This window comes from Melanaphis sacchari, unplaced genomic scaffold (genome assembly GCF_002803265.2).
Source record: "Melanaphis sacchari strain LSU unplaced genomic scaffold, SCAv2.0 Contig2_pilon_pilon, whole genome shotgun sequence".
Taxonomy (NCBI): Eukaryota; Metazoa; Arthropoda; class Insecta; order Hemiptera; family Aphididae; genus Melanaphis; species Melanaphis sacchari.
Genome location: NW_020271173.1, coordinates 7,950,225 through 7,976,820, shown reverse-complemented (window position 1 = coordinate 7,976,820; position 26,596 = coordinate 7,950,225). Strand labels below are relative to the sequence as shown.

At 25.2% G+C, this 26,596-nt stretch overlaps 3 protein-coding genes across 3 annotated transcripts; all 3 read right to left on the bottom strand.

The window, feature by feature from the left end:
* Positions 1-8,769: 8,769 nt before the first annotated feature.
* LOC112596003 lies at positions 8,770-9,519 on the bottom strand. The gene has a single exon (XM_025341440.1). It carries the CDS (start codon positions 9,386-9,388, stop codon positions 8,885-8,887), a length of 504 nt encoding a protein of 167 aa, XP_025197225.1. The 5' UTR covers positions 9,389-9,519; the 3' UTR covers positions 8,770-8,884.
* Positions 9,520-11,280: 1,761 nt separating this feature from the next.
* LOC112595985 lies at positions 11,281-12,409 on the bottom strand. Its single transcript, XM_025341416.1, has one exon. The coding sequence runs from the start codon at positions 12,118-12,120 to the stop codon at positions 11,524-11,526; it is 597 nt and encodes a 198-aa protein (XP_025197201.1). The 5' UTR covers positions 12,121-12,409; the 3' UTR covers positions 11,281-11,523.
* Positions 12,410-19,743: 7,334 nt separating this feature from the next.
* On the bottom strand, positions 19,744-20,441 carry LOC112596021. Its single transcript, XM_025341461.1, has one exon. The coding sequence runs from the start codon at positions 20,363-20,365 to the stop codon at positions 19,925-19,927; it is 441 nt and encodes a 146-aa protein (XP_025197246.1). The 5' UTR covers positions 20,366-20,441; the 3' UTR covers positions 19,744-19,924.
* Between the last annotated feature and the right edge of the window lie 6,155 nt (positions 20,442-26,596).

Sequence of the window (26,596 nt, the reverse complement as noted above, 5' to 3'; positions counted from 1 at the left end):
ATTGTGTAGCGTGTATAATATCTGTAGACATAAGTCATAATGATTCAATAAAATGAAAGTCTATAACCGTTAGCTATTCTAGTAAGTCGTCATCATAATTTATATCTAAAAAGTAGTTAACTGCTCTGCTGTATAAAATTGTCAAGTGTACTTTGTCATTAAGTAAGTAATTGTATTGGGTGTATTACATTTGAATTCAATAATAATTCATCGTATTCGTAAAACAATTCTAAACGAAAATAGTCTATCAGCTAATATTATTAAGAATATTTTATTATATATTTATTTTGCTATTATAGTAGTTTATTATACAGGACGTATAAACTATAATTATGCAATAGCTTAAAATTCGTCTACATTTTTTGAAAATAATATTACATATAGTAAAACATACTAATAAACTTAAAAATCTTTAATTGCCACAAATATTTTTGAAGTAAGATAAAATAAAAAAAATATTTGTTTTTTGTTTAAATATCTAATATCATCAAAACTTGAACTTCGAATATCTAATGAAAAATATTATGCTTAGATTTTTTTTTAGATTTATATTTATGAGAAAACTAGTATTATATTTTCAAATCTTATCTAAAAATATTAAAAACTTTATACATTTTTAACAACAAAATATTTTACAATTTTTATGATTTTGACAAAATTTGAACTTTAATGCTTATATAAAAAAATAATGTGATCATTGGCATTCAAACATTTTTAATTAATATATGAAAAACTTATGATAACCCTTGTATTAAATTTTACAGATTTTATACCCAAAAACAAAAATTGTATCATAAATTCATAAATAAATCAAAAATCTAATTTATAAATAGATCAAAATTGGTAAAAATAGGTCAAAAAACTAGGATGTCTATAGAATATTACTATAAATATTTATTATTTAGGGGAAATTTCAAATTTATACAGCTTTTAATTTTTGAGTTACAACAAAATAACAAATACAATTATATAAAAAACCATACGCTTTGGAAAAATTCTGATTTTTTCATAGATTTTTTTTTTTTATCCTAGTTATATTGTTAAATACTGTTAATTATATAGTTTTACCTCCTCTTTTTAATGTATCAACTAAATCAAATTTTCTACCAGAGCCCGCCCTTAGAGAAACATTTTTTCTACCATAAAAAATGTCTTCAAGCACAAAAAAAAATTTTAAAAAAAACATATCATTGTATGATCAATACACTATAATTGCTCCGCTCAAAATCTAATAAAAATAGATAAATGAATTAATAAATAAATAACTTATATACTTAGTACTTAGTACTTATAGAGCTTAAAATAATAAATTATTTGTATAATAAATAAATGTATATTTATATAATATATTTTTTGAGTACTGTAAAATATATTAATCTAGAGGTTTCCAAATTTTTTAAGATACAAACCATTTTAAAAATGTTTCAAATTGTGGTATTTTTACTGTTTTGTGAATTAGTTCCTTACAACAAAAAATTTGAAAAAATACATTTTAAAGAACACTAAATTTTATTTTTTAATTTTTATCATGGAATTTTTATACTTGTTAATATTTTAAAACTTATTTTATATGAGGCGTACGTAGTTTTTTGGTTAATTGCGTTAAAATTAAAAATAACATTATTTTTTAATGTTTTTAGAAATTTTAGTTTTCTTTCATAAAACTCGAGTGGTTTATTCTTCATTTCTAGAAGATTCATATTTATATGTCGATGTATTTTTGTTCGGTGGTATACTCTCATTTGCAACTTTGCAAGTAGGTATACATTCACAAAAAATAAATTGTAGTCGTGAATATTCTTCGTTTCCATTCCACAAAAATTTAATTTACGAATATTTATAATAATATTTTTAGAAAGTTGTTTTTTACTTAGACTATAAAGGACTTGTTGAAGGCTCATCATAAATTAATTTTCTTTTTTTAACCGTTGACACAAATATTGTCTTTGTTTTTTCATGTTTAAATCATTGTTATTATTTCACTATTTGACCATAAAAATTGTACTAAAGCACTAAAAAAACAAATTTATTAGTTATTTGAGAAAAAGTAGTATTGAAATTAGGTGCATATATCGTATTTAATTTATCGTGTATTACTGAAAGTAATCAATAGTGATGAGCGTCATACAAGTTCTAATTTGTTTCAAATAAATTACTATCATTTCAATAACTATTAACTTGGTTAAGTAATGTTAATATGATTGCAAATGACGATCTATAATAAAATTTAATTTGAACATAAACAGAAAGTAATAGATACACGAGATTTTAGAAACACAAATTTAAAAAATGTATTATTTAAAAATATAACATGTCCCACAAAAAATATAATCGATACCCACTTTGGGGTTACAAACCATAGTTTTCGAACTTATTTATATTCATAAAAATCATCATGATAGTATATTATAATACTATACTTTGGTACTTATTAATTGGTAAAATAATTTGTGTATATAATAGTGTCAATAACAAATATCAATACTGTATAAATATTAAATACTAAAATAAATTAACTATATTAAAATATCAAATAATTATTTGATGGAAATAATTTTCTAAAAGAAACGATTTTCCGTTTTGTTTTTGAATACGTATACTGGTATATTATAATTTTATAATCTCAAAGTGATTCGCCCAAAAAACTACATAAAATCGATCAGGTTTCCAAATTGAACATTTCGTAGTTATTTTAAATAATTTAATCAATACATTTTCCTATAATTATCTTTGATTAATTTAGTTTTAGATTGATAAACAATTTTTGTATTCGTAACATTTCATAACAGATAAATTAATTGAATTTATAATCATTTTGATTTAATTAAAAATTAAATTCTTCGAAGTACAATAATAAACTTGTCAAAAGCACTTATTTTAAATTTTTGTTAGTAATGTAATTTAAAATAATTATTTATACGCACGGTATTATTTTTATGTATACCTAGAATACCATATATTTTTTGTAGGTTTAAAGGTTAATGTACCATGTACATAACTGTTTTTAATTCTCCTCTTTATTTTTCGAAGAAAAAAAAACTAAGAACTTTTGATACATCACTACATCAGTTAAAACATCAAAAAATCCATCCTGTTAAATTAACTACAACTATAAGGTAAAAAAATAAAATAAAAATAAAAATGTGACTTTCATAGTTGAATTATAAATTATTTTTAAATTATATTAAATTCCAGTAATGTGATTTACGAGACAACTATAATTTTCCAAATACATATAATGAGCACAAAGCAAAGTTTAAACTGTATGCATTTTCCAACTATTCGTTCCTGTGGATTCGTAGTCTTGGTTAATAATGTTCCGTAGAGCATTATATTAAATTATAAAACTGTAAAATGTGATATTTAGCGCATAACTATAAATTAATTTATGTTATGTACCTGATAAATGTAAACCTAGAAATTTAATATACATGTATTATATAATGTCCTTCGGCACTATTCGAACAATATTAATTGCATTATTTTTCGATTAAATCTAATAAAAATTTAACTTTAAACAAAATACAAAAAAATGAATGAAATAAATTTGTAAATTCAAATCGTAACAAACAATTGATAAATGTAATTTCATCATATTTTTTTATTTTTTTATTAAAAATTTAAATTCTTCCAATTCAAACTGTAATTCTGAAATTAATTTTTCACTAAAATGAATTACCTTTTTGGAAAATCAAAACTATTATAAAAAGCTTGCGACCATGTGAACTATCCTATAAATAACACACAATTTAGGCTTAATATTTTTAAAACCACCTTTCTAATAAAGTGATATAACAATTAAAAACCAGCTGATGTTAACAAAATACTTTTTTTTTTTTATTGTTAAATAACTCATTTTTGACACTTTAATTAATTGAAAACGCTGACTCGCACTATTTTTCTTTTGACGAAACATACATTTTTGATTTTCTCAAAAACAACAAATAAATTAAATATTTGGTAAGATATCTATAAATTTTAAATTTTATATCACAATATAAGGTTATAATATAATGTTTATACCATATCATGATGTTTAAAACTTCATTAAAACCCATTTGCAATTTTAGCGATCAAATAACAGAATTAGAAGGTAATTAAATAGTAATGATACTATACATTTTCTATATTAATTAGGTGCTAGAAGCATTAAAACAAAATATATTTCAAGTAATAACCATTTCTATAAAACAATAACAATTGTATTTTATTTTTTTATTCATAAAAGAATATTTATAAACTATACAGAAAAGTATAATAAGTAAATTGGATAATATAGTTATAACAATTGCATTTAAATATTTTATTATTAAAAATATTATTAGATTCTAAACCTAAGAATTATCAATATAAATATACATATTACATATTTACGAAACTGGTTTCGATTATTTCTGCGATTATAAAATAAATAAAAAATAACAATAATAATAGTATCTATTGCAATATAATGTATACTTACCTATGATTAATACACCTAGGACTTATATCAATATTTTTTACATGTCAGTACCGTTAAACCCACCTACTTCACTGCGTAATATTTCATTTCAACTTGTCAAATATTTTTTAATAACATGATCCAGCTAGTATACATTACAGTTGTAACAGTTTGCTGTTACTTGTTCGTATATAGGTTTAGATTAAATCTCCTTCGTAATTTAAAAATTACAAGAAACCTTTAATTAATTTCTAAAAATAAAGTATGTGGTAGAAAGTTCACAAATTGAATAACTTTTTCACTCCACCTATCTGATTACTCGTGTTCAAGTAGGGACTTTCAACGGACGTAACTGAATTTTTCTTTATAATGGGCAGCCTGTGATAAGTTGTACTGGCATTGTTTTTTGTTTTCTGGTTAAGATATAAAATAGACAAAAACATTTTATCTCACGAGTTTCATACAATTCGTAATTTTAAATATAAGGGGAATTTCATATACTTGCACATAGACTGTTAAAATAGGTGTAGATACCTATTTATGCTAATGCATTTCAAACTACAACTATTTTATACACGATCCACAATTTAATCATACAATATATTTTTGGGTTTATAACAAACTATTTATTTCGATCACACGATTTCTTACTTACGACTATTTTTAAGTGATTGTTCCCTTAAGTGTAGTTGTTTGTTATTATGCATATAATATTATGTACATTTTATATTAATATACATTTATAGAACTTTCAAAAATTCTTTTTAATAAATTTCGTGATTACACATGAATTATCTGAATAAAATGACGTAATATAGTTATTTAATATCCACTAAAACTAATTAGTACAAACCACACAAAACAATTTAACATAAACGATATACTTGTATATGTCGGTCCAATAAATAAAAATTAAAAAATATAATATTCATTATTTAAAATAAAATATCCTTAAACATCACAAATAACACATATATTTGCTTATAAATGTAGAAATATATAACAATGAGCATAATTAGTGGTTTAAAAATTTCCCAATACTAAAAAATATATTTATTTTTAATAATTTATATAATATTCAATTCACCTTTTATTCGAAATACTATATTTAAAAACATACAAACAAATACTTGCAATTATTGTATTTAGAACAAATTTAAAAAAATATATAATACTTAGTACATTTAAAGTATTAAAGTTAATAAAAATTTGACTGCTTTTGTAAATTGATAGTGAGGTGTGATAAAGTAATGTTTACATCTATATCTTCTCAAATATATTCAAAAAATATTATTTAAAACTTTTTAATATCAAATATGAATATGGCTTTCATTATATTTATCTAAAACAACAGACTGTACCTGTGGAACAAAGATTATTTTGATTCCAATATATTTGACGAATAATAGGTATTAACTGAATAAACTAGGTAAAAATCAATTATTATCAATACGTGATAAAAGTTGTAAGTAGAATACGAGATAATAAATAAATATGTATAAGCAAATTATTATATTTTTATACATTAAATTTACCCAATCAGTTTTAAATATATTTAAAACATCGCTCAATTTTATAATATCTTTCTAACTCACTCAATACTCATAAAATCATACCAAAGAAACAAATTTTGCAGTGATTCAAAAAATATATATATTCCTATAACTTGTAGTGGGCAAAATAATATATACTGTAAACATATTATATTTAATTAAATTTATTAAATACTTTATAATACAGATTATTCTAATCTCGGGAATGATTATTTGACATGTTAAACTCATTTGAAAAACTAATTCAACGATAGATTTACTTTGTTAAAATGCTGGTGAACATCCTCCATTTGAATTTTCAGTTTGTCCACTGGGACACTTAGTAAAAAGTTTTGCAATTATTATATTTCTTGTGATCAAAAATTCACTTTCGGTTGTCTGATTTGTTGATGTCTGGTATTCGGTTACTGTTTCCACACTAGTTATTTCGGTTGTCTGTGCTATAGTTGTTTCCTCGATAGACGTCGTGTAGGTGGTGCCATTAAACGTAGACTTTTTCGTAGTAATGTTCGCAGAAGACGAGACCATAGTGGTGTTCGTGGTGGCATCAGTCAAGGGCTTCACTACCGCGTCGATATGGAATATGGGTAAATGTATATTAGATGACTGTTTCACGCTGAATTTTTCCGTCTTCAACTGATTGTTGGTAACAGGATTTTGCAAGACATTCTTTGCGATCGCTGTAGAAACGACGAAAACGATAGTGACGCAAGCCAAAATCGTAGGATTATACTGAATTTTCATCGTGTTACAAGAGTATTTATTACGCGCGATAGTAAATTATCTAGTAACAGATGGAACTTTAATATACCGTAAAATTATCGTTATTAAGAAAGACGTCCAATAAACGCGCACTCTACAGATGTAAATCGAATACTGGCTTCGACATATGACTAGTGAAACCTATCTGCTTTGATATCCAGTCAGCTTATTTTAACCTTGCGTTAAAAATTACCTTGTCCCACTACTAAACGTGTATTTCCACAAAATAGAGATCTAACTGTTTTAAGAGCCCATTAAATACGCATCATGTACACATCAATGAAACAATTAATACCTTTAAGAATATCTACGGCAAAAAAAACATACAATTTTCATTTTATTTGAATATTACGTTGATTTGTTCACTAATGAACGTTTTGTTAATTTATTGAACATTAGATTTTTATTTTAACCTAATGTAATATTAAAAATAAATTTAATTTCTATATTAAAAAACATATCATTAACCATACTTATTAACGTAGACTGATAGATCGTCTCTACTGCTAATAATAATAGTATCTACCTATTTCAATTAATTATATACCTATTATTATTCGAGGTATGACTTAAATTATTATTTTCTACTTGTTGATACCGTTAAACTTACCTATTTCAAATGTCCTATAATTATTCGACTCATTACAGACTGCAGTTGTAACAGTTTGTTGTTACTTGTTCATGTATTAATTAAGATAAAATCTCCCTCGTGTTTTAAAAATTAAAAAAACTTTTGATTAATTTTTAAACTTAAAATATATTATAGCGGTAAGATTACAAATTTCATAATTACTCGTACCCGCACATATATTAATAAAGGAATGACTGACTTATTTATACTAATTCTATGAGTTATCACAAATATTTTACACACAGTACACATTCAAACAATATATTTTTAGATCAATAAAAAACTGTTTATTTCGATTTAACGGTATCATACTTACAACTACGCTTCTATGATTTCTTCTTAAGTACAGCAGTTTACTACGATGCGTATACATTTCATAAATATATAATATATATTTATTTTTTTTTGGAATTCGCATCTAACCTCTATCTCCAATTTTAGAATTTGGTACAAAACTTAAACGTAAAATTTTTAACAATTTTATTCAAATTTACTCATAATACTTAGCATTTGTAAAATCGTCTAAACCTGCTTTGTATATGCCGTGATTACACGAGTTACTTAAATAAACGACGTTTTAGTTATCTATTAATCAATATTGATAAAATTTAATAAGTACAAGCCACTCACACAAATTTAACACGAACTACGTAATAATATAACAGTTCAAAAATATATAGTATTTACCATAAGAATTTAAACATAGCAACTCTTTTGAAATTTTTAATATAATAACACTTTAGCTAGTACAAAAAAAAAATACACACGTTATAGGATTATTTAATAACTTGTCACGTTAATTATTAGATTATTATTTTTAGTAATAAATTTTTTTTATTTTATTATTTAATCACATAATTTTGATTATAATATTACATCATAGATAAATATAGAAAAAAATATGTAGATATTTATATTTATTTGTATTTTAGTTATGTTAAAAAAATGTGTCATAATTATTTAATTGTATTAGATACTTTATGAATTATTATTTCAAACTGTGAGCCCATTGACTCCAACTCAAACATTTTCAATGTAATTCATTATCTTCTTAAAAAGTAAATTAAAATTAAAAAAATAATATTTATTATATTAAATAAAATACGGTTAAACGTTATGCATAACTCATGTATTTTTTGCTTATAAATGTGAAATTATACTACAATGAGCATTTCATGGTATAAAAATGTCCCAACACTAAAAGAAAATATTTATTCTCAATAATATTCTCATTTTAAAATGAAATATGAAAACAGAACACACCTTAAATTGTGTAAAATATCTGAGAAGTTATTTCAATGTATGAAACAAATTTTGCAGTAGTCTCAAAAATTGTACCTATTACTTATAGCAGACGAGATATCGCATAAAACATAAACAAATTATTATATTACATTTAATTTATTAATTAATGATAAATGTTATTCTAATCTCAAGATCGATTTTTTGACATGTAGTGATCATTTGAAAGATTCTTTCGAAATAAGATTCACTTTGTTAAAATATTGGTGAACATCCTCCGTTTGAATTTTCAGTCTGTCCACTCGGACACTTAGTGGATTCAGTAAAAACACTAGGATTGATCACATACCTCGTGGTCAAAAGTCCACTTTCAGTTGTCTGATTTGTGGACGTCTGGTTTTCGGTTACCATTTCTACGCTAGTTATTGTCGTTGCTTGTAAAATAGTTGTATCCTCGATAGACGTCGAGTTGGTGGTGTCGTTGTTGACTGTTTCCTTGACAAAGGTTTTCGCAGTTGTGTTCGATGGAGGCATGTCCAAAGTGGTATTTGTAGTGTCATCGGTCATGGACTTTTCTACGGCGTCAATATGGGATATAGGTAAATGTATATCAGATGACTGTTTCACACTAGGTTTCTTCGACTTAGACTGATTATCGGCAACAGGATTCTGCAAAATATTCTTTGCGTTCACCAAAGACACGACGAAAACGATAGCGATGATGGCCGAAATCACGAGATTAAACCGAATTTTCATCATGAATTGTTTTAACGTAATAATAAATTGTCTAGTAGCGAGCGAAACTTTATATTAATAAATAGAAAACTTTAATATGCCCGTTAAATTATAATACTCTTCAAGTGACGACCAATACACGTACACTCTATAGATGCAAATCGCATACTGGTTTTTAAATATTACTACTTAAACCTATACCAGCTTTGGTATGTGGTCTACTAATTTTAACCTTGTATTGAAAATTACTTCACCCCACTTAAAATTTTTATTCTCACAAAGAAAGATTTAATCGTTTTCGTAGTCGATTATAAATACGCATCGTGTACCCATCGTTGAAATAATAACTAAAGCAAAATAAAACATACTATTTAATATTTTCTAATAATATTATGTTTATTATTTCAGTGATGCACGTTTTATAAATATTTCAAATGTAATGTTTTTATTTTAACCTAACGTAATAATAATAAAATAAATTACTTTTTAACTTTATCAAAAAACATATCATTAAATATACTTAGTTATAAAGCCTGACAGAACGTCTTTACTCAAAATCGTTTTTCGTGTACAATGATATTATATCAATAAATTCGTATTTAACATATTCGTTTAATTGATCCACTCGATAACAAATGTATAGCAGAGTGATACCAGCTTCCCTGCCTTCTTTTTTTTAATTTTTATAGTTTTCTTATTTTTTATGAAAAAGTAGTAAGTGCCTTTTAAAAATCAAAAATCATAATATAGTTATTACAATCAAAACTTTTTTAATTTTGTATATCATATTTATTAACTAGAGTTGTAAATATTACATTAAATGCACATTAAACAAGATAATTTTATTACATATAAGCTAATTTCTATATTATATCATTAACTTAAATTATTGAAATGAGTGTATATTTCATTTTAACTACCATTATATAACAAATACAAAAAAAAAAAAAAAAATCAATTTTAAACATTATTCAGTGATACCTATAATTTATTATCAGAAAATTTTTTTAGATAATTCAATATTTTTTTTTTAATTTTCATTTGAGTAATCTTTTCAATTCAAGAGTCTACAAACATAAAATCTGTTTTAATTTTAAATCGTACAATTACTTAATTAATATTCATACTTAACAATTTTAAATTTATTTGTTTAATAACTCATTTGCATTTTTCGGAGACATAACTAAGCGTTGTGCAGCTATTATGACATTTTTGATTTTAAACGCTTCCCCTTTTCGTTTTAATCTATATCTATATATTACATTATTATTATTTTTGAAATTACCAAAGTAGAATATAAGACCTTTCTTTGATTTTGTTCTCATAGGTTTCCCATCAACAGGAACTTGTCTTCTCCAGCTTCCCACTGAAACTTTAACAATTTGAATACTTGACAGATGTTATTAATCTCCTTTTAGGATAACTTTAATATAAATTGGAAATTTCAAATAATTTAACTCAAAGGAATATGAAAACAAATTTCTATATTTTAGATATTATGAAAAGAATATATCCAAAAATAAAATAAATAATATTAAATCGTCTAAGATTATATAACGTTAAATTATGGCTCAGCGAAGTAATTATAATAATTATTACAAGCATATGCCTCATAGCTAACAGCATATACCACTTTTAAAGGAAGGGTTTTCTCCTTAAAATAAATAATTTATGAAACTACACCCAATGTAACCTATCAAAGAAAATATTTGGTTGGACTTTTCTTTGTGCATTTTATGGAATAAAAATGATCCAATTATGAAACTATTTATTTATTTTTAATATTTTATACAATTTTATACAGTTCAATTTTTATCTTTTAAATTGACTATATTTTAAAATATACAGCAAAATACTAATAATTATTTCATATTAAGATTAAATCAAAAATAATTAAGAATAACAATACATTAAAATTATTAAGAGTCAAAAATATGTGTCAGTTCATTTAAATAGATAGTGAAATATTTAATCCCTATTTCTTCTTCCCGCCCAATTAAAAAAATTATCAAGATTACAAATTAAATTGATTTTTTTATAGTTTCAAATAATATATAGGTACATATTACTTGTTATAGATAAGATATAGAACATATAATATACTATATATAAAATAATAATAAATCCCATTCTAAACTTAAGGCTCATTAGAGGTTAGATCAATCTTTAAATATTGGTGAACATCCTCCGTTTGTATTTACAGTATATCCATCTGAACAAATAGGAGCTTTAGTAGTCACTCTATGTCTTATAATATGGTGACCCCCATGATAATACCAACGTCTTGTGGTTTTTATAGTTGTGGATGTCACGTCTGCAGTTACTGTTTCTACACTGGTTGTTGTAGTCTCTGTTTCCTCACTAGACGTTGTATAGGTAGTAATGTTTTTCACAATTCCCTCGGTAGTCGTGTAGATGGTGTCGTTGTTGACTGTTTCCTCAACAAACGTTGACGCAATGATGTTACTGGACGTAGACGTTTCCGTAGTAATATTCGCAGAAGACGAGACCGTAGTGGTGCTCGATAGAGGCATAACCAAAGTGGTATTCGTAATGTCGTCGATTGTGGAATTTTCTTCAAATTCAATATGGAATACGGGTAAATGTATATCAGATGACTGTTTCACACTGGGTTTGTCCGTCCTCGACTGATTATTGGCGGCAAGATTTTGTGAGACATTCTTTGCGTTCGTTGTAGAAACGACAAAAACGATAGTAACAAAAGACAAAATCGTGAGATTAAACTGAATTTTCATTATGTTATAAAAGAATTTATTACGCACGTTAGTAAATTATCTAGTAACGGATGGAACTGTAATATACAATATTACAGATGAAAAGCTTTAACATGCAATATGCCAATACGAGTATTTAATATTATGAAAAAGACGCACAATAAACGAGCACTCCACAGATGCAAATCAAATACTGGTTCGAAATATGACTACTCAAATCTACCAGCTTTGGGTATGTTGTTAGCTAATTTTAACCTTGGATCAAAAATTACTTCGCCCCACTAAAAACGTTTATTTCCACAAACAAAAATTCAATCATTTAATTAACCAATTTAATACGCATCATATACACATCATTGAGATAGTGCTATTTTTAAAAATATCTACGAAAAAAAACACACGATTTTTATTTTATTAAAATATGATGTTGATTTGTTCATTAATCATTGATGTACGTTTTATAAATATGTAAAATTTAATATTTCGTTAAAACGATTTTCTACTTTTTAATATTTGCGAGAAGTGCGATGACTTTTGCGATGTCATTGTCCATCAAAAATGGTGTTGTGTAAAAATGAAAATAAAACAGAGGCATTAAATGAAATATTGAGACTATTATGTATGTTTAATTTTATTAGATTAAAACACTAATATATTATTGATACACTATCACTCCTAATGGTTGATAAACAACTTCATTGATCTAGTTAGTCGTAGCACGTCACCAAGGGTCGTCGTGGCGTTTGTCGTCGGTCGTACTTGTGTGTACTATCAGCCCAGTTCCACGACGCAATTCTTCTATGAATAGGCAAAATGAGAGAGTCGAAAGAGCGATAGCGGTTTTCTGCGATGCTTAAACTTTGTACTTGCGATTACTACGGACCTCATAGATATAAATACAGTTAATTAATACAACAGGTCAAAAAAGTTCTGATGTGATAAGTACTAGATTAAATATTAAATTTTTTTTTAAACATATAATTCTGTAAAACAATTTATAAAGAAATAATGTTATCTTTAATAACTAAATATATTTTAACGACTCAAAAACTACACGTTATAATTTGTATGTATTTATTAACAAAGAACTTCCAAGAAAATCATCTGCTTCATAATTTACAGTAAAATTATTAATTCTCAGTAATAGTTAATGTGAGACATATAATATTATTTTGATAAAAAAAATATATTTTAAAAATTATTATACAATTTATTAATATTTTCAATGACTATAAGCAAAGTTATATTATTATAAACCAATGATATAATATTACATAACATCTATTTTCCCGCGTTATGCACCCTTCATATTTTTTATGTATGCATTCAATTCAGGTAAGAAAGATAATCAATAGTTAATATGTGATAAAAATTGATAATATTGTCTTTCTTCTCCTTGAAATATTCAAAATTGTTTTAACAATAACCTACTGAATCTTATAAGAATCATTTTGACAAGTCGTATTGAGGGTCATCGTGGCGCTTAACCTGTTAATATATATGTATATTTTATTTTTTTTTATTATTATTATAAGTGCAACTAAAATATGTGAATATTATACATAATAGGAACTATATAGATTTGATTCAATAATAAGTTATTTTAGGTTATTCACCAAAATGAAAGCCACATGTTTATTAGGTACCGAGTAGGTCACTGTTATAGGTACCTATGTTAAACTTAAATTCGTTTATATAGTTCAATAACTGAAAAAACCTCCATAGTATAACATATATCAAAAGATAACTATATACTACAGAGGTGGGCAACTGGAGGCCCGCGCTACATTTTCAAATTGCATTAGGTATAGGTATACAATTTTAACCTATGTCCTATTTCATTATAAACAAAATAAATGCTATTCAAAATATATTTTTGAATGACTTTTTTTTTTTTTTTTGCTTTCTATGTTCTGGCCCGCTATATTTTAAATTTCTAAAAATTGGCCCTATAGTAACTTTGAGTTGCCCATCTGCCCATCCCTGATATACTATGATTAAAAAGAAATTAATTTTAAACAATCACGAATTTATCGATATTTGGCATTTTATGGAAATAATTTTAGAAATTTATTTTAAAATTTTAAATGAATAATACACTTTTTGATTAAGGCAGTTTTGGTATTTTTAAGGTATACAGTTCTTAGCCATAAATCTTGCCTTGTCCGCAAGCCATTTGAAATAAAACACAAAAACCAAATGGCTTACTAGTTAAAAAACTAACGCCTTCAATAACGAATATTTAAAAGCGTTTCTAGAATATAATATTTCATTAAAACGCAAAAAAATATAGCTTATATAATAAATCTAATACCTATCATAAGTGTACATGTACAATAATATAATGTTGTACCTATGTATTAGTTGAAAACATTAAAAATTGTAAAATAATTTTCAATACATATTTTTTTTCATCAAAAGAACATAATATATCTTTTATTATTATTTTAGCGTTTAAGTAAAATAACCGTAACTCATGTTTGATAATTTATGTATTTACCACTGAAGATAATTATTGATAACGCACATATACCATGCAGGTATAAATTAAGAGGAGCAAACATTTGGCCCTCATCTAAGCTCATGCTTGTAAAGGGCAAATTTTTCCATCTTATTGAAATTATAAGAAGTTATTTGTACCTACTATTTGAATATAAAAAATATTACATGTTAAGACAAACCAAAAAAATATGTATAATAGCCTGACTTTATGGATGCCTGCTATACAATTCGTATGTGAAAATAGTTGGTAGGTACAATAGTAATAATTTTTATTGTTTCAAGTAATCTAGTACTTATTATACTATAATTATTGTTGAATTAATGAAGCATCGCACTGCATTTTTTATATTATTACGTTACAAGTCGTTACGATGAAAACATTACATTTTGTGTATTGATTTTGTATATAAACGTAATATTTTAATAAAATGAAAATGGTATGTTTTTTTGCCGTAAATATTTTTAAAAATACATATTATTTTATTGATGTACACATGATGCGTATTTAATAAACGTATGATAGAAGGGCGAAGTATTTTTTAATGTAAGGTTAGGTCACGATACCGCATACTAAAGCTGGTAAATTTAAATAATAATATTTCAAAACCAGTATTCGATTTGTATCTTTAGTGTGCGCGTGTATTGGGCGTTTTTCTGATATTACGATAATTTTACGGGTATATTAAAGTTTTCCATTTATTATATTAAATACTAAGTCTCGTCTGTTTCTAGACAATTAACTAACGCGCGCAATAAATACTTTTGTAACACGATGAAAATTCAGTTTTATCTCACGATTTTTGCTTTTATTGCTATTATTTTCAATGTTTCTTCGGCGAATGCAAAGAATATCTCGCAAAATCATGTTTCCAATAAATTAGTCAAGGACGGACAAACCTAGTGTGAAACAGTCATCTGATATATACTTACCCATACCCCTTATTAACACTGTAGAAAAGTCCACGACCGACGCCATCGCAAATAACACTACTGCAAGAACGTCTACATCCAATAACATCAGCACGACCATGTTTGCCTAGGAAACAGCCAAGAACACCACTGTCCACAAACTTTTCAAGGAAACAAACATGATAGTGCAAGCGACAACAATAGTCAACGTTGAAACGATAACTGAAAACCAGATATTGGAAATTATTGATTTTAACAACCACGATATAAATTATGCTTTCAACTTCAATAAAGATTATGCTCCGAACACCGATATATTTTCCGATACCAAGCCGTATAGATTAATCAATTCAAAAGATTTAATTTTTCCAAATGGATACATTAAAAATACAAACAGAGGATGTGAATCAATATTTACTTGTCGATCCATCACCCAATGAAATTCGATCTTAGAATAATATTATTTATTAAATAATTTAAACATTTATAATAAGTTTATGTTTATGTGTTATCTTATCTGTAACAATTGATAGGTATAACTTTTTTTTTTTTTTTAATTCGTTTTATTTATATGATTTTATGAATATTGAGTAAATAGAAAATTATTATAAAATTCAAACGTGTTAAATATTATGTTATAATTACTTGTTTATAGATGCACGTTTTATAAATATATGAAATAAAAATTTTTAATTTTATAAATTTGCAATGTTATACAATAAATATGGTGAGTCTATAAATCGATTTAAAAACTATCTGAGTTAACAAGTATAACAAGTATTATATTAAAGATGACATATATTTTAAGATTGTGTAAAGTGATTTATAAAGAAAAAATATGGTCCATAATATCCATAATACCTTTATATATTTTAAAAACTCAGGAACTGCTCATTCTAGTATTTTGAATGTAACTCAATCCGATAAATTTCTAGTTATATAGATTATTATATACTACAAAGTGATTCATTTAAAAGGTAACAACTCTAAAAACGATAATACTTTTCAATAAAATTAGTATACTGTTAAATAAACACCTTTTATATATTATAATATATATATATATAAATCTTCTCAGCTAGATGCTTTTTTTCTTGCATTTATGTGAAGTAATATCTTCTGGAAATGCTTCGACATATTCATTAATGGAGACTCTAGTCGATCCATCCGGGCAGCAATTTAGTTTTTATACTGTTATTCCAACTGACTTGGGTATAAAGCAAAATTTACGACTGCAAATTATATACCTAAAAAAAAAAAACTGAAAAAAATGACCCAATTAAAAAATGCATTTATCCTCTAAAAGTTTTGAATAATTTATTAAATACATCCAAATAAAACGCTATGTGTTGTTAGATATGTTTTTACTTTTTTATTATTAATTTCTTTTCAACTAAGTAATTTTTTTAGCTATTGAATTTATAAATTAAAAAAAAAATAACCAGCCTATCAGTAGAATATCCATTAATGCCATGTTCGAAAACATATATACGTAACCGACTCACCGTCAAACATTTTACTTTCGGATTATTTATACGTGTTCACTATTAATACTCGACAATACAATTCGTGACTAAGCTTTGTTAAACAATATTTATTATTTTGTCTATTTTTATTCAATTATTACAAAAGTGTTTGATACCCAAGTAAATATTTATATATTTAAAAATTAGTGGCATAGCTACATATAAAAGCACCCAGGCGAAAAGTATTTTTTCACCCCTTAGAATAATAGAAATTATTCTCTTTGTTACTAAAACAATAATATAAATCTCCAAAAATTGTTTCACTCTGAGAAAACTGCCTTTGTTATCCTAGGGTTAGCTACACCACTATTAAAAATGTACTTTATGTTACATCTATTTTTATTATCTGTTAGCCTATAATGATTTTATAAATTATAGTGATTACACCATTGCACGGAATTTCATAGTCTTGAAAATGCAAAATTAGAAGAGTTTTATTATTTTGATAGTAAATATTAAATATACATAATTAATATTATATAAATATAAAATTAACATATAATATAATATAATAATACAATTTTTAAATTTAAATTTACACAAAAAATTTCCTAAAATCATAAAAATGCTTAATAAAATATGAATTATAAATTCAACAAAAGAATGAAAAAGGTTTGTGTCAGAACCAATGGCGTGTAACTTTGCCTAAAAAAAAAAAAAAAAATGCAAAGTAAATTAAGATACTAGGCAATCTGATCAAAGTATTGTTGCTACTGATTTTGAAGTTTATATTTGATTCTGGATTATTTAATGAATTCTCTAAAATGTTCGTTGGCAGTTTGCTTTCATGAATTGAAGTTGTTAAATGTCTTGCGTTCGCTTACATCATTATTACAGTCAGAGCAACTATCGATGAAACACAAATCTATAAATTCATCGTCCGTTTTACAATCATAATATTTATTTATTTTTTACCACTAAATTCCAGATGTAATTTTTATAATACTTACGTATAATATTCTAATTTCTAATAATTTAATAGGGCTAATATCGAACAAAAATTGTTGGAAAAATTAAAATTCTCACTAACTAGTATTGTGTACTATTAATCGGATAATCAGAAGCTTCTTAATTTAAGTATTTGTCTCAAATCTTGAGATTTTTAAAGAAGATTATTATTCAGACTCTTATTATTAACAGTCGTATTTTCATATTAATGATCATTATAAAATTCGTATCTTTACTACTATTTTTAACTTAACACGCTACCTGTTTAGTATTACGTATTTTTTTGTTATTGTTTTTGATCAGTGTCTACTGATCAAAGTCTACATTATCATTCCGAGTTCGCCGTGATTACCTAAAGCCAATAGCATAAAGTCCATTCAGATCAATAACACTTTGTTTCTACATTTCGAACCGAAATTGACGAGGAATTTATTCATTGTACGATAATATTATTTTATCATACATTAAAATACTAATTTATGAAGTTTATTTAAATATATTAATCACGATGAATTGGCTTAAATAACTTAAATTCGATTTAATATACACCTAGTTTATTTTATTCATGTACAGCCGTGAAACAGATAGACACTTGCACGAACTGGTCAGATATTAACATTTTTCAATTAGTTAAAAAACCATTACTGCACAAAGTATACTTAGTTAGATATTTTTACTTTATTATCTTTGTATTATATTATACTTTGCTATCTTATTTGTATAGGCATTAAGAAAATTAATATTATGTAGGGATGATAATGTATATGTAAATCCCAAAGAACACATAATTCTTTTATTATCAATATATTATTTTATTATTACCTTATAATTAAGAATTTCGTCATTATAAGCATTACACAATTTAATTATGAGACTAGATGCTAAATAAAGTTATAATTTTAAAAATAATAAATTTACATTAAATTTACAATAATATTAGGTAATTATTTAAATCTGTATACATTAAGAATTTATTTAAGTTTATATAAAACGATCAAAATACTTTATAGATTTTTATACACTTTGCCTTTTGAGTTACAGTAACTATTGTAAACTATTTTCATTTAATTTCCTAAGATTTAGATTTTCCTAGTTAGTTACCATGTTTTTATAGTTGAAGTACACGTTATACGTCCAAAAAGCTTAATAAACATATTTGAAAAAGCTAGAACCACTAAATTATATGTTTTCTTTACTTATTATTAAAATGTTGCATGTAATAAATAAAAACAAAAACATATTATACTGTTACAAATGCTTATCAATCTACAACCTTTTTTTTTAAATAAATTATATAGATATATAAAAAAATTACCTAAAATACATTATATTATAATTATATGCCAATTACCCATTTAAGAATATTAATTCATATTTTTGAATTTTTGATTTAAATATATACAGATAAATAAATAAAGTTACTTACCAAATTAATTTAGACAATCTTATATTTTGAATGCATTTTTTTGCATACAAGTGTAATAATGTGAAACTTTAGTACTTAAATACATTGAATTTCATCAATGACTAGTTTTATATAGACTTATTAGTTATTACATACATTTTAATTAAAAACTAAACAACCTAGAAAAAAAAAAATTATGACAATAGAATTAAATAAAAACTATATTTAGCCATTTATAAGTATACATAAACAGAATTCATTCAATACAAAGAATACTATAATACCTAATAATCATATTCTAAACAAAATCGAATATTATATAACTTTTACTTCATTATAATTATTTATTTGGTAAATTAGAAAAAATTTCACCAACAACATTTAAGCATACCTTAGTTTTCGTAAATCATAATAATATTATAATTTTTTAATTAAAACTATTTAAAAAAAAATGTATTTAAACGATAATACTGTAAATAAATATCTTATTCTTTCCAGTTAATGTATTTAATTAATATAGGTAGATAATACCATTTTAATCCGAGAAATTAATAACGCATTTTCCATGAATGTCTCGAGTTAATCCCTCTTTGCATTCCTTTATTGGAGCAGTTATCATAAATCTTGTCTCAATAATACTCGATTCAGTAATTATTCGGCCATCCACGATCACAGCTCTCTCGGTGACAGTACTGTTTAAATTCGTATACTTCTGCGTTGTATTATTCCTGCGAAACTTATCAGTTTTGGTGACAGTACTGTCTGATATTCTATACTTCTTCGTTGTAGTGCTCACAGGAAACTGTTTGGAATTTCGTCCGACGGGAGTGATTGATGTAGTAATATTGCATTTTATCGTACCATTAATCCGAATTTGGTGTTTGCAACTGGAACTATTATTGGTCGATGTTTGATGCACGTGTCTCGCGTATAATGTAGTAACTACAAAAGTCAACAATAAAATTGACAATTTCATTGTTATAATGTGGCACCTTGTAATATGTGACGTTTTATCATAAGCGACTTTTAAATCATTCACCGTCTGAGGATCAAACAAGACTGATTTCAAATAATTGCTAATGTGTTCATTATAATATATTCAATATATGTTATAAGTACATAGTAAAGAGAGCGGCCCCCTTCTTTTTAGATCAATTGATATAAAATATAACACAACAATTACTACCGATAATGAGTTATATTATAGCCGTATCGGCGTACCACGATTACAACAAAAGTATTTAGCTATAGTACCAACATATCTAATTATTTTATATTTTCTGTAGCCATTTTATCCAATTTCTACTGGCCAAAGTCAGTTTAAAATACTACAATACTATTATAATATTGTGACCACAAAAAATGCATATAACTATAGATTGCAAAAAAAAAAAAATGACGGCTATATCGTTATAATATACTATAGATTCTATTACCTCTATACTATAGAGATAACAATAATTGTATCAATTTAAAATATTTTTTAAAAAAATATTGATTTAACGTATATACCATTAAAAACATATTAGTCATTATTTAAAATTCCAAATAATTAAACCAGAATTCAGTTTAGAATTTATTATCACTATAAAACTCACATATTAACGTTTTAAACGAACAGGTTATAAAAAAAAAAAAATCGTTTTGTAGTATAATATTAATGTAAACTTAAAACGATTTTGATTTTGCATTTAGAATAAATTAATATGCGAAAACTATGCCTATTTTTAGTTCTCAAATTTATAAGATCATTCTCCTTTATAATCATGAACCATTCTTTCTAGACATTCCTTCAACTTGTGTTCGATAAAATTTAGTAGGATTCTCTTTACGATATGTCTCATGTCTAATACCTACTTTTAAAAATATCTACGAAAAAACACACGATTTTTATTTTAATAAAATATTATGTTAATTTTTTCATTGATGTACGTTTCATAAATACGTAAAATTTAATATTTTGTTAAAACGATTTTCTACTTTTTAATATTGGCGAGAAGTGCGATGACTTCAATCATAGTTTATCATTGTCCGTCAAAAATGATGTTGTGTAAAAATGAAAATAAAACAGAGACATTAAATGAAATATTGAGACTATTATGTATGTTTAATTTTATTAGATTAAAATACTAATATACTAATGATACACTAACACTCCTAATGGTTGGTGATCATCTTCATGGATATAGTTAATCGTAGCACGTCATCAAGGGTCGTCGTGGCGTTTATCGTCGGTCGTACTTGTGTGTACTATCAGCCCAGTTCCACGACGCAATTCTTCTATGAATAGGCAAGGTGGGAGAGTCGAAATAGTGATAGCGGTTAGCTGCGACGATGGCCAAAATCGTGAGATTAAACCGAATTTTCATTTTGTTTCAAGAATATTTTTGCACGTTATAATACATTTTCTAGTAACGGACAAGGTTTTAATATATAATATAATCAATAAAAAACTTTAATGTTTTCATTAAATGATCGTACTATTCAAAAGATGCACAATAAACTTGCACACTACAGATACAAATTGAAAACTGACTTAAAAATATGACTAAGCCTATCAGCTTTAGTATGCGATCTAGAAATTTAAGCTTGCATTAAAAATGTATTTAGCTCTGCTGTTGAACGTGTATTTTCGCAAGAAAATAATTGACCATTTTTGCATTCCAATAAATATGCATCATGGCGCATCATTGGTATAAATGATATAATATCTACCTTTAAAAATATCTATGACAAAAAAAAACATACAATTTTAAAATGATTATATGATATTATATTGATTTGTTTATTGATGCACGTTTTATAATATCAGATGAAATTAAATGTTCCATTATATTAATTTGCAATGCTACACTCTTACACTAATATATAATAATACGGTGAGATGGTACATCAATTCAAAAATTATCTGAGTACAATAAGTACTAGAACAAATATTACATCTATTATATAATTCTTTAAAACAATTTATAAAATATTATAATCATCCTTAATACCTTTATGCTTATTTTAATAATTCAAAAACTACTCGTTCTAATATTTTTAATTTATCTTAACATCTTAACAATGTTGATAATAATATTCACCAGAATCGCCATGGTGATAACTGATAACAGTCTAAGATAACATTTTCTTATAATATTACGCATATAATAATATAATAATGTACAACCAGCTAATTTAAAGTCCCTCTTTTTCCACTGTAAAAATATTGTCATGTTATCAATTATCACTATTAATTAGTGTTAATCGCATTATTTATTTACCGCTATATATTATTTTACTAAAATCTTAACTTATAATAATTTCATAGTTAATGCGTTTTTATAGATTTAGAATGGTTTTCTCCAATCGAATTATATTAAATATTAAAATGTATCTTTCTACGATTAAAAAAACAACTACCAATGTTTAAACTCCTTAATATATATTCTCGTTTTAGTTAATTCTCTTCATACAAAATCCTCTCCTTCTTCCTACAGCACGTTTAACTTTATGTTCCTTCGTGAGAAGTTTTCGACAATTATTACTTTACTGTTGTTAAGTTCGTCTTTTTCATTATCTCTACTAATGAAAATCTACTTTAATACAAATAAATAAGTAACAAAATTAAATTAATTTTTTTCAAACAATATCAATCGTTCATCGTTGTTATAGAACTCAGATCTAAATTTATTTAAACCTAATTTATGTAATATAATATTATTAAAAATTATAATAAAAAGTACAAGTTCATAATATACATAGAATTATTTTAAATTTATAAATAGTTTATACACTTGAAAATTTCAAAATGTGTAAATAATAAGTATTTTGTAATTATTAAAAAATGTAAAATATTATTGTTTTTGTGATACAATAACCGCTTTGATAACGGCTAACTGATGATAAAACTTAATAATCTTCATCTTGATTACAATAATTTCCCAAAGTTATAAATTCTGTATACCCTCTCTCCTTAGGTTTTTGAAAATGAGTTATTTCCATTCTCTAATATTAAAATCATCATGAGTAATTCTTCGGGCTTCAATAATAAAAAACTAGATAAATTATATTGTTATTGTTAAATTATTATATTTTAATACTCTTCTATTATATTATTGCTATATTAATAAATAAATGTACTCGTAGTTACAATATTATAATATATTTCTTGTTTGTATTCTCTATTTCTTAACTCCATACCCCAACTGCTATCATTTTTTTTTTTTTTGTAATAGTACATTAAGTCCATGATTTTAATTAAATAAATAATATCAATCATCCAGTTGAATGTCTATGCATAAAATAACATTATTTAATAAACAATTACAGGAGCAAACAAAATAACCTGAAAAGCAATCAATAACCAAACTAAATAAATTTTCTCATTATAATTTGTTACATTTCTACTTAATGTTGTCGATTCTTGCGCAATATGTTTTCCATTGCAGTGAACAATTATAAATTATCATACCTTAACATTAATACCTCCTGCTCAATTATGACATTTACTCAAAATATACTGTGTAACAAAGCAATTTCCCCATTTTTTCTCCATCGATTGTCATATTCCTGCCAACCTGTCATATATATAATAACATACAATACAGTGGCCGTTAACTATAACAATAATTATTTAATATTATTAAAAATCTTCCATCTGTAAACGAAAAAAAAATTATATATTAAGACTGCAGTTTTGACGAGAATGATCTACAATCGCGCAAAAGGGTCTTTTGTGTTGTCGTGTCCTACACTGCCACCCAATAGGGGGTAGCGACGAGGAGCGATGAGCTGGGATGGTGAGGAAAGTTTTATGAGCCGAACATAAATCTACAAACGGGAGCGTTTTGATGTATATACACTATATGGAGACCTTGGCGTAGAACTTTGTCCGTCTAATTTTAGTAAACTGGAACGGAGGGGTAACCCCACCGACCGTTTTCGCAAATATATATATATACTTTATACCGCAGTATTATTAATCCCAAGGCCTGCTGTGGAAAGGCATGGCTGGAAGCTTCCGCTTAAACTTTATTTGGTACGACCGGACCAGTGCAGTTTCCGGTATAGTCACCGTTGTCTTGGGGACCCGAAATATTATATACCTACACACAAGTCACCATGTATAAACGACAAACAACTTTACTATAGAATTATACTATACACGCGTTCATTATATATTATTCACATATTAATACATGTACATGCATTTAAACACTTAGATATTTATTTAACCAAACACACGGTACGTTGATTGATGTAATAACATTTTTTTTTTTTTTTTTTGGTTATTTATCTTTAAAAAAATCTACAAAAACTAGCTCTATAAATATGATATGTGTTATAATATTGAATTACAGACATGTGTGAGTTAGGAGCCACCCATTAATGATTCAAATGTGAATAACAATTAATTAATGTAATTAATGTAATTTTAATGTAATTAAATATAAATAACATTTTCATTAAAAATTAAATCAATCAACCGTATTTTATTAGATATAAAATAAATTACTACATTAGCAATATAAATATCCAAAATATATACGTTATAATATATTAACGCCTATATTATAGGCAGACAGATCATCTTAGCTCAATTTTTCACATCTAGTAATCTATCATTGTATTCAAATTATAGTGATTTTTTTTTAATTATTATGTACACTCAATTCCTACCTACTGTTGTATACAGCAGAGTGGCTTTCTGCTTTCCGATTTTTATTATTTTTTACTATTTTTAGTATATTGATTTTTAAGATTTATTTATGTTAAACTGTTTTAATTACAAGTTATATTATTTTAAATTTCATAATTAGAAGGAGATTAATTTCTTCAAATTATATAAACTATTAATATCGAATATCGATTGAAATGAATTTTAATTATTTTGCTTTTGAAAATAAAAGTATGGGTAGGTAAAGATATTCAAATAAAACATGACAGAAAAATGATTAAACAGTCATTAAGATTCTCACAGAACGGAATCCTGCTCTGTGCGGAAATTTATTATGATCCCGGCAGATTTCTATAATTTAACATAGGATTAAACGCTTGATAAAATGGAACCTGTCTTACATAAAATGGAAAGCTTTTTTTGGTCCCGTAAATCATATATACCTTTAACAAACGGAAAAATATATCATAAAATGAACAAAAATATTTTTTATATCCACATTTATTTTGTTATTAAACAATTATTAAGGTCAACAATATTAATACGTGTCGATAGACAACTATATTTTATCTTGAATCTCTATATCATCAGTGTTCATTATTATCATACCGTATAGTCGTATTTTTCCTGTCTTTTGTCTCGTCTAACTTGTTCTCACGATGTCTTCAAAGATTTGTTTAAATTTAAATTAAAAAAATGAATATTATAGAAGAAATTTGTTAATAATTGTTAACGAAAAAACTGTACAACAATTTTTCATGAATTTTGGAATTTTTAATTGTATTTTAATCTGCTTACTTTATTTTATTATATTAGTATTTGATTAATACCTACTAAATATTATGTTTTTCAAATTTTGGAATTGAAATTTATCATTATTTTGAAATATTTAATTAATACATATTATGCAATTATTTACTAAAAATTAAAATTTATTGTAGCCTATGATATTTATTAATTTTCAACATTTTAATTATTATTATTATTATTATTATTATTGACCGGAAAATGTTATAACCTTAAACTTTAATCATGCAGAATATTGTAACTCTATAGTACAGAATTTTCCTTTTCATTCAGTTACATGGAAACCTGCTTAAAACGGAAATCGTTTTTATTGGTCCCGTGCAATAATTCCTCACAGGATAGGTTGTACTGTATTATATATAATTTTTTAACACGCATAACTTTCAAAATTAGAAAAATTAATGTAGATCAATCACGTGAATTATTATCGCGTCCAACGATGTTCCAGTGAAAATAACTGCCCGTGTGTCTTCCCGTACATTTAAGACGTATTATATAAACGCATTATACAAGTGTACGTGTTATTCATTATTATTATAAAATACTCTGCCCGCGTGTACACGACTATAATAGGTACCTACACCTATATTATACACATTAAACATTATATTATTATACATAATATTATATACACATGCGTGTACACACACATTACACACATGTGTAAGTTATTATATGTATTACGCGGCTGAGAGACCCGAACATTCCAATAACGGTTAATGGCTTACGTTATTATAG